This window comes from Spinacia oleracea, chromosome 5 (genome assembly GCF_020520425.1).
Source record: "Spinacia oleracea cultivar Varoflay chromosome 5, BTI_SOV_V1, whole genome shotgun sequence".
NCBI lineage: Eukaryota > Viridiplantae > Streptophyta > Magnoliopsida > Caryophyllales > Amaranthaceae > Spinacia > Spinacia oleracea.
Genome location: NC_079491.1, coordinates 8,356,208 through 8,371,430, shown reverse-complemented (window position 1 = coordinate 8,371,430; position 15,223 = coordinate 8,356,208). Strand labels below are relative to the sequence as shown.

At 33.9% G+C, this 15,223-nt stretch overlaps 1 protein-coding gene and 1 long non-coding RNA gene across 2 annotated transcripts; one reads left to right on the top strand and one right to left on the bottom strand.

Annotated features, from left to right (window-relative positions):
• Nucleotides 1-231: 231 nt before the first annotated feature.
• Nucleotides 232-1,577, bottom strand: LOC110781433 (uncharacterized). The gene is made up of 3 exons (XM_056829337.1): nucleotides 1,040-1,577; nucleotides 450-908; nucleotides 232-335 (listed from the first exon to the last, which is right to left on the bottom strand). The coding sequence occupies exons 1-3, from the start codon at nucleotides 1,221-1,223 to the stop codon at nucleotides 232-234; spliced, it is 747 nt and encodes a 248-aa protein (XP_056685315.1). The 5' UTR covers nucleotides 1,224-1,577.
• A 10,071-nt stretch (nucleotides 1,578-11,648) lies between these two features.
• On the top strand, nucleotides 11,649-12,605 carry LOC130461183 (uncharacterized). Its single transcript, XR_008921579.1, has 2 exons — nucleotides 11,649-11,762; nucleotides 12,456-12,605. It is a non-coding gene; the product is annotated as an uncharacterized lncRNA (long non-coding RNA).
• The last annotated feature ends 2,618 nt before the right edge of the window (nucleotides 12,606-15,223 follow it).

The window sequence follows — 15,223 nt, the reverse complement described above, 5'->3', positions numbered from 1 at the left end:
AGCAACTCTTCACTACAACTTTCTGTTCTTCCCATTAACCAACTCATATTTTCCCTATTTCCCAACTCACTTTCAAATGAGCTCATATTCTCAATCTCAATCTTCCTCTACAACGTATGAATCCTCATACGTTGTAGTTCCAAACAAAACATGCAACATATGTGGGAAAAAATTTGCAATAAGAAGTTCTAAAACAATGAAAAATCCTCAAAACTATATTACAAGTGTGACTTATGTGACAACTTCAAGTGGTGCAGGGGAAGCATTGAGCAACCACTTCCAATGAGAAACAACAAAGGTAGCACAAAGGAAGGAGAAATTGAAGAAAATAGAAGCTTGAATGAAGAAATTCACCAAATGAAGAAGAAACTCAAGCAACAAAAGAAATTAATGCATGGAGCTATAAAAAATGGCATTCTAATGTTTTTTTATTCTAGTATCATGTTTACCTCTTTTTCTCAGTTTAGGGGGTCTACCTAATGCTCTCTTCATGGGTGGTGGGAGGATAATAGGAAGGTCAAAAGAAGGCCATTGGGTTGGGTCAGGCATGGGGTGCATGTGCTCTGAGTAAGTTAACTTGTATGCTTGCCCTTTGAAGTAGTGAGACACAAAATCAGTAGCTTCAAGTCTTTGGTGGTAAATAACCCTAAGGCCATGTCTGCAAGGTATGCCAGATATTTGCCATACTCCACAACCACAAGTCCTTGCATCTAACCTAATAGGGTATTTGACAGCCCCCTCTTTCACTTCATATTCCCCTCCCACATCAGCTGTTACAGAACAAAACCTAGACTGTTGACTCCTCTCTTCTAATACCCCAGCAGCATATTCAGTCAATTGGTTTGGTCCCATTTCTATAGCCTTGCCAAATCTAGACCCAATCTTCTTCATACACCAACTCCCAGCCTCTATTAGATCCAAGCATCCAAGCACAAACAAAATAAAGCAGCAAAACAGAAAATGTATTAATAAAAAGGACAGGGGTGGTGTAAAACATATGCAACCACAGTGTAAAAAGCAGTAAAGATAGAACATTTACCTTCCATCAGAGTGTACACTGGCATGTCTCTAAAAGGCTTGGTACAAGCGTTGAAAGATTCAACAAAATTGGTGGTGTTGTGATCACAAACCACTTGTGGTTCAAACTTGTGCCTTGACCACTGCTTTGGCACTTGGGACAGATAATCAACAACCTTTGGATCAATTTTGGCAATCTTCTCCATTGCCTTATTGTACACATATGGGTTGTATGCATTTGCAGCAACCCAGAAGAACTTATGGACTTATGGAATGCAGTTCCATACCAGCCAGTTTTTTTTTTAAAAAGTAGCCGTTGGTGAGCAGGGGTATCTGGTGAAATTACCATAAAACATAAGGGTACCTGGTGAAAAACTAAGAAACCTCAGGGGTACCTGGTGAAATAAATTACGAGGGTACCTGGTGAAAAAAAGTTTCTAACGGCCACTTAACGGCAGGGTTAAGTCATGCGAGAAAATGAAACCTGAGGGGTACCTGGTGGATTACTGAAACAACGAGGGTACCTGGTGAATAAACTTAAACCTCGGGGGTATCTCATGAAAAACCCGATGTTTTTTTGATTGGTTGAAGAATTATATATGTTCAAAAATTGGGCTTTAAAATTCCTACATTCTCTAAATAAGCCCAAGCCCATGATGTAATAAGGCCACAAGGCCCACAACATTCAAGACATTACCCCTCAAAATTATTCGAATAGTTCTTTTTATTAGAAGGTCATGTTTTCTTTTTTGACTTATACTACTCTATTTCGCAATAGATGTATCATTTTTTTTTTTTTTACGTATCCCAATATGCTTGTTTGAACATTAATATCTCTAATTGCGTGTAAGAAAAAATTATAAAAAATTGATATTTTGAATCCTCACATTGATACGAATTTAACAAGATCTCACTTGACTATGTTTGTTTTTACATAATGTGAAAGAATAATTGTCAAAGCTAGTTAATGAATAGTGTCCAAAAGAGAAGTGATTCATCAATTGCGGAATGGAAGAAGTAATAGACAAGATAAGTGAAAATAATTTTAGAAAAATAAGTTAGGTTATAGTAAGAATAGTTTTGCTATGATGTACAATCGAAAGAATTTCTGTTACGGTAAATTACAAACAATTCAAAAACAAATTTACACAAGTTTAGATCTCGTATGGCATATACCGTTCGGCTAATCGTCTATCTCATAAGTCTATTCACCAAGTTTACTTGGAACTGGGGCTGGGGTAGTATGAGGTTAGAACGTAGTTTCTTTGTACAATCTGTTCTACAAGAAGTATTTTATTAGCTCGGAGTCATTGTAATTCACCCATTCGAAAGGATGGCGTCAGGTAGTCCGCCTGGGTTTTCTTTCCTTATAAAATAAAATAAAAAGATCTCGTATGGCAGATAAGTTACACAAGTTCTATCCTGTGAAAAAACAGTTACAAATAATTCTAGAAAAAATAGCACAAGTTTAAATAAGTTAACAAAATACTCATGTACGTTATTTTATACAAGTACAAAATTAGTCGAATGGAACATAAAATATTCTATATATTAATTTCTAAAAAATGCAAACAGAGAGTGAAAAATCACAACATATGGTATCTCATCACAATCCATTAGCCTTATGACTGTTATTAGAGCTGGTAAAAGTAAGCCATTAATTAGCCATTAGTCATTAGCCTTATGAATCTTATCAATAATTATATATTTGAAAGCTGATTGCAATAGAATTGATTGCAATGAGCTTTGAAATAAATCTCACATGATGATATGTTCAAGTTCTATTGCTCAACAATTGAACATGTCATTTCTTTGACAAGCATGATCATGATTCATGAATCATAATAATACTCAATTCTTATTATTTCATCTATTTATTTTTCTTAATATACGGTTGTGTGTCTTTAGATCGATACAATGGTTATCTGTATGTAAATGTTTGTAGATAAGAGTTGAGTTTTAAACACAATTTAAACCTGAAATGATAACAATTTTAAGTCGAATTTTAATATACTAATCTAGTTTCAATTACTTAAAATGATGGTTTTAGATTTGTAAGCAACAATATAATTGAACTAAATATGAAAAATTGACTACCCTTCGTATTTTCCCTTGATAAACAAACATTATATAATTGATAAATCGAATTGTATATGAATATTTAATTTCTCAGAATAATATAACTAAATGAAATCATTTACTGAATACGTAGTACAAAATTAAATAGTTCGTTGCATAAGGTCATTTATGAATTAAAAAATCACATAAAACAATTTACGGAGTATAAAACTACAAAATAATCATTTGATCATTACATGATATTTAATTTAATGTCACATAATTAATATTATACGATATAATACCTCTGATTTTAAGTAGCTATAATCGTCGGGTAATTTTTTATTAGATTAAAATCGTTCTTAAATATTTTTAAAATTAATTTGAGATCATGATTTTAGATTTGTGATAATTTAATGAATAAATTTAAACTTATTAATAATGTTTATAAACTAGGTTTGATATTTATTTATAATAAACATATTCATTATTGAAATCAAATTTAGAGAGAATAAATGATCTAAAATAATTACTGTAACGACTTTTTTTATTCCTCTCGGTTAATCAAAAGCTAATATCATGCAACACAAAATTTATATTTTTGTTTGTTCTCTTAATCTCCATCCTCATCGTTATTCTACGTTCTTGACTTCTCTTCCTTTACTACCAACGTATGTTGAAATTTAGTTTTATCCATTTTTTGTTTGTTCATGCTTAGTTCTTGATTATAACAGATATATTTGGTATTGTTATATTGCGATTTAAATCTTATAAGGAAAATTATAGTTTCATAGTTTATGATTAATTATATAAGAAGTGTTATTGCATTATTATGAAGTAAATTTTGTGATTAATGAAGCATATTTTTTTCCAACAAAATATTGAAAATTCACAAATAATTAGAATGATATCTTTAGATTTATAAGTAACAATCTACTCTGTAATTGAACTAAATATTTAAAACTAACTACCCGGCCTCAGTATGTACAATTGATAAAACAATCATTATATAATTGATAGTCGAATTGAGTATACAAATTGAATTTCTCATAATATTACAACTACATAAAATCATTTATGGGGCAAGAAATCAAATACGGAGCAGTCAATTGCATAAAATCATTTATAAATTAACAAATCACATGAACCATTTAAAAACTAAAAAATTATTATTTGATTACATGATATTTTATTTTATTTTATTTCACATAAAATTATATAATGTAACAGCCCCGATTTTAAGTAGCTCTTTATCGGGTGTTCAACTTTTTTATTAGCTTACAATTATTCTTAAATTTCTTTTTGAAGTTAATTTGAGATGATTTAATGAATAAATGTAATAGCCACAATTTTAAATAACTCTTTATCTAGTGTTTAACTTAAATTAAATTTGTTCGTAAACTAGGCTTGAAATTTATTTACAACAAACATATTCATTATCGAAATCAAAATTAGTGAGCGAATCAATTATCTAAAATCAAATTTAGTGAGAGCGAAATAATTATTGAAAAATATTTCTCCGCTTTTGTAATTAAATAAAATATCATAAGTTTTACTTATTCGACTAGTTCTCTTTTGTTTTAAGGTTTTGTTTAACTTATTTTGACTTATGATAGATGACAAGATACGTTCAAGTATTCTTAAACAAAATAATTTTCTTTTCAGCTTATTTGGAGTATATCTTTTCTATAGTAAATTACAAACAATTCATGTAAGTTTAGATGTTGAAGGGTGATTATTAATGATTTTTTTCTTTCACAAAAAAAATAATTTAAAATAATTTTAGAAAAACCTACGCAGGTTTAGTGAAGTATACAAAATACTTGTACACATTTAACCAATTACTCTGAGTAGAACAAATCTAAATGATTATAGAGATGGATATCTAAAATTTTATTGGTATTATATATACTACGAAACGTACTTTTTTAGAACATGAACTTTTTAGCATGTTATAACTAGTTATTGCCTTGAACAATACCCTAAGTCACTGGTCATTGCAGGTAAAAAAAAAGACAAATATAAATATTGGAACATTAGAATTGAATTTTAGATAAATTAGAGACAGAATATTTTTGTGATAAATAAACATCATAATTGATATGCATATGTCTTACCCATTGTCTACATGCATTTTAGAATTGTTTTTAAGTTTTGAAATGCAATATATTAACGTTACTTGATATAATTAACATAAAAGTTGTGTAGCTTAGACGGTTATTCTTTCACATTATTAATGGGAGGTCATAAATCTAAATCTTGTTAGATATAAATATTTTTTAAAAATTGAATGGATAATTGGAATTCAGCTAAAACCACATTAATGGCTATGTATTCGTTTATGTAGTGCCATGTCATAATGATAAATGATGTTGGTATCCACTACATGTCTTGCTTGGGGTTTTAATAATATTATAAATGGCATGTGTCATTCCTTTTGAAATTTCTTCCTTTTTTGGGAAAAATTGTGTGTTCGTCTCTTTACTTATCTTTTCATCTTTTCCTCTCTCGTATCGCCGTACATAATTAATCTCTTGTTAAATACTTTTAATTATCAGTTTCACATCCCAAATTCAATCGTACAGTTATCATCAATCCCCAAACTCATCTCCCTCTGTTGTTTCAAAATTTGATTGTACATTTTTCCCTCCATTATTACATACTCCATAGAAAACTTAACCAAATTGTGAAATTAAAATAACAATGTGCGTTGTATAGAATTAAATCTAGTTAATCGAATATGAATAACGATTAAGTGTGGTTTTATTCACCTGATTTCCACTTATTTTTCCTGAAATTATCTCATATCAACTTATTTGAACTCTTAACTCAATTAATCGATCTAAACTTATTAAAACTTACCTAAAATTATTTTAGTTATAAATTGTACTTGAAAAACCCTTATTTTTCCTGAACTTATCTTATATGAAGTTAACTGAACCGAACTTATTTTTCTTGAAATAAGTGGAAATAAGGTAAACAAAACATAACCTAACTCATTATGGTCCTTTATTGATTGATAACTATTCTCGCCATTCTTTATAAAAAATATCATTTGAAATTTGTTATTTAAACATATGAAATTATAGTCATGTAAAATCCTATTAGAATTTTTATTACTCTTTTCTAGTCATAAGGTATATAGTTTCAAGATGTCAATTATTTTAATAGCTTTTTCTTATCGAAAATAAGAAACGTAATCAAAAATTTGAATTTTAAACATATAATTCAAATTGTGCAATCATTTCATTCAAGTTATGAAATCATTTAAGAACAGGAGGAGTAGAAAAGAGAGAAGGCGCAAAATCAATATTTAGCCCTCTTGTATCTAGATGAGGAAGACAATGAAGTGTCCAATGCTTGTACTGTTGGGCCCCTATCACCCATCTTGTCGGGCTGCACACCACTCAACTCCACATTAGTATGATATTGTCCGCTTTGGGTCAAGCTCGCACGGATTTTTTCTTGACCTCCTTCCAAAATGCCTCATACTAATAGGAGAAGGTAAACACTTACGGAGTACTAGTTGTTGGCCGACGCGCTATCGCGCGCCGTCCCCCAAGGTAGGGACAAACATATGGCGTAGTTATTTTTATTAAAATATATCAAGCATGTTTAATTAGTATTATAACCATGCATTTCTAGGAAGAAACCTATTGTTTAAGGATTACTAATAACATTAGTTTTGTAAGGGAGCTGATATATCATGTTGCAACACCTCCATTTCCGACAACTGAGGATCTGAAATGATAAAAAATTACAAATATGCAAACACATGAGGTATATAAATAAGAAATCAGTTACAACAATTCTGGGGCTATTATGCAAACTCATTGGGACTATGTTTTTATATATAGCAAACAACACCACACCAAGTCAACCTGACCACTTTGGTTAAAACTTCACGGAGCAACAAACACAACCAGCAACAGACAACCAGACTACCCAGCAACCCTGAGCTAACTTGTTGCACTGCCACGGACCAGCAAACTTCATGCAAGCCAGAACACAAAAACATCAGCACACTTCGGAGAATAGAACTGTGGCACCAGTGTTGCTAGTACTTTGAGAGAACAACTAAGAACAGCTGACACAACCAAAAACTAAGTGATATGAGCAGGACAGAATGCGCTGAGTAGATTAGACCCAACTCTGAATAAGAGTATACATAAAAGTCACCCCTAAACACCCCCCCATCTCCACAAAAATAATTACAAAGAACGTATTAACCCAACTTGTTCTGTCTTCCTATCATCCATAGCTTTATCTTGTACCTGTTTCCCGTTGTATGTCATCTATCAACTATCACATAAACGAGCGAAAAAGTTGGGTTAAGCCAAAAGTTAACAATTTAACAACTCACCATCACCACACATCTGTGTAAATGTCAATCTTTTCTCCTTTCCTCACCTTCTGAACACTGCCCTGCCTTAAAAATTCGCATAGCATAGACTTTGGATCAACACTTGATCATGCACAATGTACACCAGCCTTGTCCGAAAGAAATTTCATTTATGAACAGAAGTTTATTTATACAAGTTAAAAAATCAGCCAGCTGCTTGAAAATCCTTAAAGTCCTCATGTGTTGTATCTTCTGAACTTTGATTTTCCTTAAAATTAAAATCAGGTTGAACCTGCTCTTTACTGGGATCTTCTTTCTCCTCTTCGAATATTTTATTAGGATTAGAACTTGGGGATCTAGGAGTTTTAGGAGAAGAAGTTGGTGAGAGGGTTGGTGGTGGAGGACTGTGGAGGACTCAGTAATATAGAAATGGGGGTCCAACTTTTTACTTTTTTAAAAAACAAAATTGCTTATCCTTCTATTTTGCCCCTTTTGTTAAGGGGAATTAGGGAACGTTAGGTAATAAATTTTCTTAATATCCATAACAAAATTATGCAGTGAAGATTTAGGAATTTGTGTGTAGGCTTAAGAGCAATAGAAATCAATATATCAGTCCAAACAATAATTTACAGCGTTTCATCTCAAGAAAAAAATTATTACGAGTGTATACGATGAGTTTTTACATGTTATAAGAAATCTGATTCATTACAAATTACTAACAAAAAAAATGACAAAACTACACTATTGTATAAAAAAAAGTTGCATCTTTTTCATACTTATGGGGCATATTGTTATTATATAATTAGACCCCTAAAAAATGCAATGAAATTAAGCAATTATAAAATATAAATACAGTACTAAAATCAGAAGAAAAAAACAAAAAGAGAGCAAGAAATAAATCATGAAAACATCAGAAAATGGTAAAAGTAAAAAACAAAGCCAAAAACATTTTAGAAAGTAAGAAAACATGAAGATGAATGGTCACGGGTAAGGAAAAAAGTGTTACAGCTTTGAAGAGTATAGGGTCGGGACTCGAACACAAGACTTCTGCGTTCAAATGATAGAGTTACAGCAAGAAGATTAACCACTAAGCTACACCAATTTATTATTATTCTGAGCGGACATTAAGCAAGAATATATAGATTCATGGTTTATTTTTTCGCGGTCTGATAGAAAACAAGGGAGCTTTAGCTTTACTTTTATCTGTTATTCATAGGTTGGTCACACCCTCATCAAAGGATTTCAGCTTTATATTGCCACCAGGTTTCTAACAATAAAATGCTGAGCATAAACAGATTATCATTCATTCGAGTAGCAAATTATTTATTTAATCAGTGAGGAAACAGACAAATAGCGAGCTTACTTTTTTCAACCGAAGAACAAGGGTCTCTCCATCTTTCAAACTGTAATCAATGGCTAAAGAATTCTGGAATTGCTGCTCCATTTCTTCAGCAGTTTTCTTCTTATCAAGATATCTAAATTGGAAATTTGGAAATCAAACAGACAGTTAGTTATTCAATACATGCCTCAGTTCTTTCAGGTAATTTTTTGAAGACAACATGCATCTAACACATAAAACTACTTTTTATATGTTAACTTGTTGCATCTAACACAAAAAGATATTATAACTGCAAAAAAGAAATTATAACTACTTTTTATATGTTAACTTGTTGCATCTAACACAAAGATGAGGCTGCTGCGCCGCTGGAATGCAGAGCAATACTCAGAGATGTCAAGAAATTAGCTCTTACTTATAACTCTTGCATTATTAAGAAAGTAGCTAGATTATTTGTGTTAAGGGCTCACATCCTGGCCACTACTGCCAGGAAGGTTCCCTAGTTGTTCTTTCTCATTTGTGTTATCAAAAAAAAAAAAAAGATTAAGCCCTATCAAACACCATACAGGTATAATACGGAGTTTGAAACTTTATTCAAAAGATATGATTAATATAATAAATCTTATGATCAATGAAGGTTGCTGTTCTTGAAAGAAGCAGAAGTAACTTACGTAAGCAAGAAATTCCCAACAGACTTTTAACCAAAATCTGATAGACATGTCTTGTCCTGTTTTTGACTTCATGTATTATTTATGACCGTCTTACTCGTAATGTTCTTTACATAAACAATTACTTTGAGGTAATATTTCAAAAAAAAAAAAAGAGCTTTCAGTTTTGAAAAATCAGAAGTGTATTGAATATAGCCGGGATTTTCTGATACCCAAAACCACGTGCTTTCTATTAATGAATTAGACCCATAATTCAGTTGTTATGTTCACATCCATAATTCAGGACTTCGATTTAACATTCAGGTTGCGAATATTCCTTTCGGTGGAACATTGAATCTGAAACAAGGGGGTGTCTTATGTCTAATAGCAATCGTTCCAGCCTAAAAGTATCAAATTAGAACAAGAACAATAAGTGAATACCAATCATACTTGTTATAGAACTACTCGATTAAGAGTCATCTATATTCTTTTTTTTAAAGTAGTCTTGTTTTATGTCCATACCACTCCTGTCACACTTTTGTTAAATTATAAATAACGAGATAAAATAATAAATCAATAAAAGAAAGAATAATTGCTTCTAGCAATGGACAACTCTACTCTATATAATGGATAGTGTTGCAACTAACCAGAGATTCATCACCTTCCCCTTCAACGGCTCTCACAGAAGGGTAATGATATATTTCAAGTGTTTTCTATGAGTAGGATAACTGATGAGTTTCTTCATCTGCTTGTGACGGCATGAATTTACGAGGATTGTTGCGAACAAGCTGCAAAAGGAGTAGACATCTTTCAATCAGATATTTTAAGATGATAAAAGCAACAAAAGCATAGATATGATGGTAAATTTTCTCTCATAAGTAAAAATCTGCTGATTTCTTACTAAATGGTAACATTCAGTCCCATCTAACTAAAATAATGTCCAACTTGGATATCTATATTTTGAATAAATCTGAGTATCTGACGGAGATTTTGTACAAAATGATGCATCTACAACAGAATGTAGGAGAATTAAGCTAAAAATGAAGTACGAAATATAACTTAGGACAAGCTTAGAAGACACCCATTAGAGTCAGACCATCCCTTAACAAATCCACCACCATTCTGAAGGACATGAGTAGCACTGAAGCCATAGCCTAACCCTCCTGTATTTTCTTGACCCTATTCATAAATAAACCCATATTCCAGGTGTAATACCCCGAAATTTTAAAGTCGATTTATTAAAATTAAAAATATTTATTAACTTGATTTCGTTTTAATTAAATTATGAATAATCGAATTTCGTTAATTTTAATCGTTTTTACGATTTATTTTAAACGATAAATTTATAAACTGAAATTATTTATTTTCGTTAACGATAATTTATTTATTTTTAAGGAATTATTTTAATTAAACATTTTATTACAAATTCTGAATTTTTGCCAAATATTGTGAATTTATTATTAAAAAAAAAAAAAAAAAAAAAAAAAAAAAAAAAAAAAATGAAAATGTCAGCTTTATTTTCTTGCTCCCCACGCTCAAACCAGGAAGTCAAAAACTTCCTTCCTTCCCACATTTCAGTCCAAATGCAAATGCTTGGACCCCAAGCACAATTCCTAGCTTGTTCAACACAATTCTCATGTACAAATTCAGAAACTTTAGGTGGAATTTCAACAACAATCAAATTCAACCTCAAACTCACTCCCTTGTTCCCTTTGATTCGGTTCACGAACCACCACCGCAAGCACCACTGCAACCACCAGCCACCACTACTGCCACCACCGTCCAACAACCACCAGAACCACCCTAATCAAGCACAGCCGCCGCCACACCCACCGCAAGCACCACCTCACCTCCCCTGCTCTCTTCGCACTCCCCTGTCCCCTCTCCCTTTTCTCTTCGCAGCACCACCGTCGACACCACACCACAACCGTCATCATCAGAACCAACCTTCGCCGCCACTCTCCCCGGCGAACCGTCCTCCCCTCCGCCCAGAACCACCCACGAAACCGCCCCAATCTCCCCTGTTTTCGCCCCTGTTCGTGCTCTTTTCCCCTTTTCCTCGCCGTTCTGCCGCCACCAAACCACCAGCAACACCATCGCCCGTCGGCGTCGAGTCCCCAGCCACCCTTCCTTTCCCCCTCCTCTTCCCTTCTTCTCGTCCGTCTCCTCTCCCTCCTCCCCTGTCGTGACTCATTCCCAGAAGCAAAAACCAAAACCCAAAAATTTGTGATTTTAAATTTTGGTTTTAATCCTCCTCAAACCCAATTCAGATTGGGCCATAATCCCTTGGGCTTTTGGAAATTGGACTCGGAGCTCAGGACGAACGAACCAACGAAAACCCTTAGCAAATCGCGGAAGTGAGGTAACGGCTATTGCTAGTACCCGCAATTCCCTTATAAATGTGATTATGAAATTACAACGTATGATTGATTTATTAAATGAATGTTTTGACATGTTTTATGAATTGCGGGAAATGAAATATGATTTTATTGAATAATTTATTTTAATATGATTTGATGGAATTATTCCTTATTTTATGATTGATTATAAAATGCTATGATGATTGATTGAATTTCTTATAAAATGTTCTTTATAAGAAACCAGGAAAGAAAGGATGTTTGATCTTATGATCCAAAGGAATTATGTTACTTCAACTGAAGTAAAAAGACTAAAATGTAAAATTAAACGAAACATGATAAATGAAAGTGAAATTCCTAGTCCGTTTGGCAGTATATGTTCACAGGTTACGATTCTCGGTCATGCATGTACCCATGGGGCATCCGCCCATTGAGCCAAGGCTCTCATGTTTTCGGGCCAAGGCCCCATGTTTATGGACAGCGGTCCATCGTGGAAGACGTTCCACCATGTCATACTTGCCACGACTAGCATGTGCACCCTAAAGTTGAAAATGAATTAAATAAAGGACTTTATAAAATGTTTCACATTATTCTATTCTCCCTGTGTTATTAAATAAAATGAATTGAAATGAATTTACGTTGCTAGAATAGTTCGTTACTGAGTCTTCGGCTCACCGTTATTTTGTTTTCTGTTTTAGGTACCGCTGGGAACGATGGGAACGAGTAGTGGCGAGGATTTCACTTCAATAATATTCACTTAGTTTATGCTTAATGTTTTAATAGTTTAATTAAAGACTTGTAGTAAGTTATGCACTTTATTTTGGTAATATTAAAGATTATTATATTAATTTTTGGGATTTAATATCTTATGATTGATGGTTGCCTTGTAATTCCCAAGAGGGAGTTACGGCAGGTAATGCCCTGACCAATTAGGTTAATTCCGCTGCTAATTATGCTTTAATTATTGAATTAGAGGTCGGGGTGTTACAGTTTGGTATCAAGAGCAAAGGTTCTGGACCATAAGTGCTAAACCTTACGGGTTTTCGCACGAATAGAATTCATTAGGCTTTAAGTAAAGAATTTTAAGGAATGAGTTAAAAAGAATGTTCTAAAATCTTGCTAAGTTAAAATGAATATGAGTGTGAGTGTAGGAACGGGATCAAAGGGTTTATTTTATATTATTATTTCGCTTCAACCTGATAAGATATGTTATGCAGAATGTCGACCATCGATGCTATCAACGATGTTACCAACGGAGCTCGCAACGAGCATCATGTTCACGATGATAATGACATTTCTCACGAGGAGTATGTCCATGTTAATGGCCATGAGGAAAGGATGGAACGATTGGAAAATGTGAGTTCAATGTTGGCCGAATTAGTCCATGATTCTCGGAAAAAGAAAGATGTTAGTGGAAACGAGAGCGCAGCGACGTTCAAGAACTTTTCGTCACTCAACCCACCATCCTATGATGGCAAGCCTGATCCAGTTGAGTTCGAGGATTGGATAAGTCGCATTGATCAGTTGTTTGAAACCCTGCAGTGCCCTGAGAAATGGAGAGTTGATTTCGCAGTGTTCTACTTGTCAGGCCAAGCAGGATTATGGTGGAAAGTTAACAAGGAACGAAAGAATGGGCCTGGATTTGGTTGGAACGAACTCCAGAAGTTAATGAGAGACAAGTTTTATCCACCATCCTTGAGGAAACAAAAAGAAGATGAATTTCTACACTTGCAACAAGGAACAATGAGCGTGTTGGAATACGCAAATAAGTTTATGGAGTTGTCAAGGTTTGCACCAGACTTGGTGTCGACAGAGCAGTCCAGGATGAACCGTTTTGAACGAGGTCTGCACCTTAAGTACCAGGATAGGTTGTCCACTCAGAGGTTTACTTCATACCAGGATATGGTTGATATTGCGGCTAATGTGGAGCGAGTGGTACTACTTCGAGAAGCGAAGAATGTTGGGTATAAAAGGAGAAATGATAACCAAAGCCAAGGAGGAGCAAAGAAGCCCAACCAAAGTTACCAGGGAAATCAAAGGAGGAATGATGGTAATCAAGGAAATAATAGGGGACAAGGATTTCAAGGAAGGAACAATCGGTCGCAAGGATGTGCCAAATGTGGAAAAAGGAGTCATGTGGAGAGTGAATGTCGTGTTGGCACGAATGCTTGCTATCGATGTGGAAGCCATGATCATTACGTCAGAGATTGCCCAAATCAAGTGACGCCAACCATGAGAGGACCAGTTTCAACTAACAACGATCGTGGTCGGAACAACAATGTAGGAGGTTCAAACCGCAACCCACCTCGACCACCGCCAACTGGAAGAGTTTTTGTGATGAGACAAGATGAAGCAGATGAGGATGATAATGTTATCACCGGTACCTTTTCTATCCATTCGTTACCTGCCCATGTTCTTTTTGATTCTGGAGCTTCACATTCCTTTATTTCACCATTGTTTGCTAAATGTTTAAGTTTGAAACCATGTTGTGACTTTCATGCTATGAGTGTTTCCCTTCCTAGTGGAGAAATAGTGAAATGTAGGACCATGTATAGAGATTGTCCCATTGTAATAGAAAAAGTAGAGTTTCTAGCAGACTTAGTAGCCTTTGACCTATCTGAATTTGATGTAATCTTGGGAATGAATTGGTTGACTAAGTATGAAGCTAACCTTAATTGTTCAAGGCAAAGTGTGACCCTTAGAACGCCAGGTGGAGATAGAGTTTCATTTCATAAGTTAGTAAGAAAACCAACGATTCAAATTGTCCATGCTTTGAGAGCACGTAAAATGATTGAGAGTGGTTTATCTGGTTACCTATGTAGTGTGGTTGACCTAAATACCCATGTACCTTCCATTACTGACATACCTGTATTTTGTGAATACCCACATGTTTTTCCAGAAGAAATACCTAGTATGCCCCCACCAAGAGAATTAGATTTCAGCATTGAATTAATTCCAGGATCTACCCCTATTTCTAAGGCACCATATAGAATGGCACCAGCTGAGTTACAAGAATTAAAGAAACAATTAGATGAGTTACTTGAAAAAGGATATGTTCGACCTAGTGTTTCACCTTGGGGAGCCCCTGTCTTGTTTGTGAAGAAAAAGGACGGAACTATGAGGTTATGCATAGATTATCGAGAGTTAAACAAGATTACCATTAAGAATAAGTATCCTCTACCTCGTATTGATGATTTGTTTGACCAACTTCGAGGTGCAAAGGTGTTTTCTAAGATTGATTTGAGGTCAGGTTACCATCAACTTCGAATTAAACCTGAGGATATTCCAAAGACAGCCTTTAGAACTAGATATGGTCACTATGAGTTTGTTGTGATGCCTTTTGGGTTAACCAATGCGCCCGCTGTATTTATGGATTTGATGAACCGTATTTTTAAACCATACCTTGATAAGTTTGTAGTCGTTTTCATTGATGATATTTTGGTATATTCTAAGAGTAATGAGGAAC

Coding starts and splice junctions, on each gene's coding strand:
- LOC110781433 (XM_056829337.1), bottom strand. CDS start 1,223: ATGGAGAAGATTGCCAAAATTGATCCAAAGGTTGTTGATTATCTGTCC. Junction 909..1,039: donor AGTGTACACTCTGATGGAAG/GTAAATGTTCTA, acceptor TGGATCTAATAG/AGGCTGGGAGTTGGTGTATG. Junction 336..449: donor CCCTAAACTGAGAAAAAGAG/GTAAACATGATA, acceptor TCTTCATTCAAG/CTTCTATTTTCTTCAATTTC.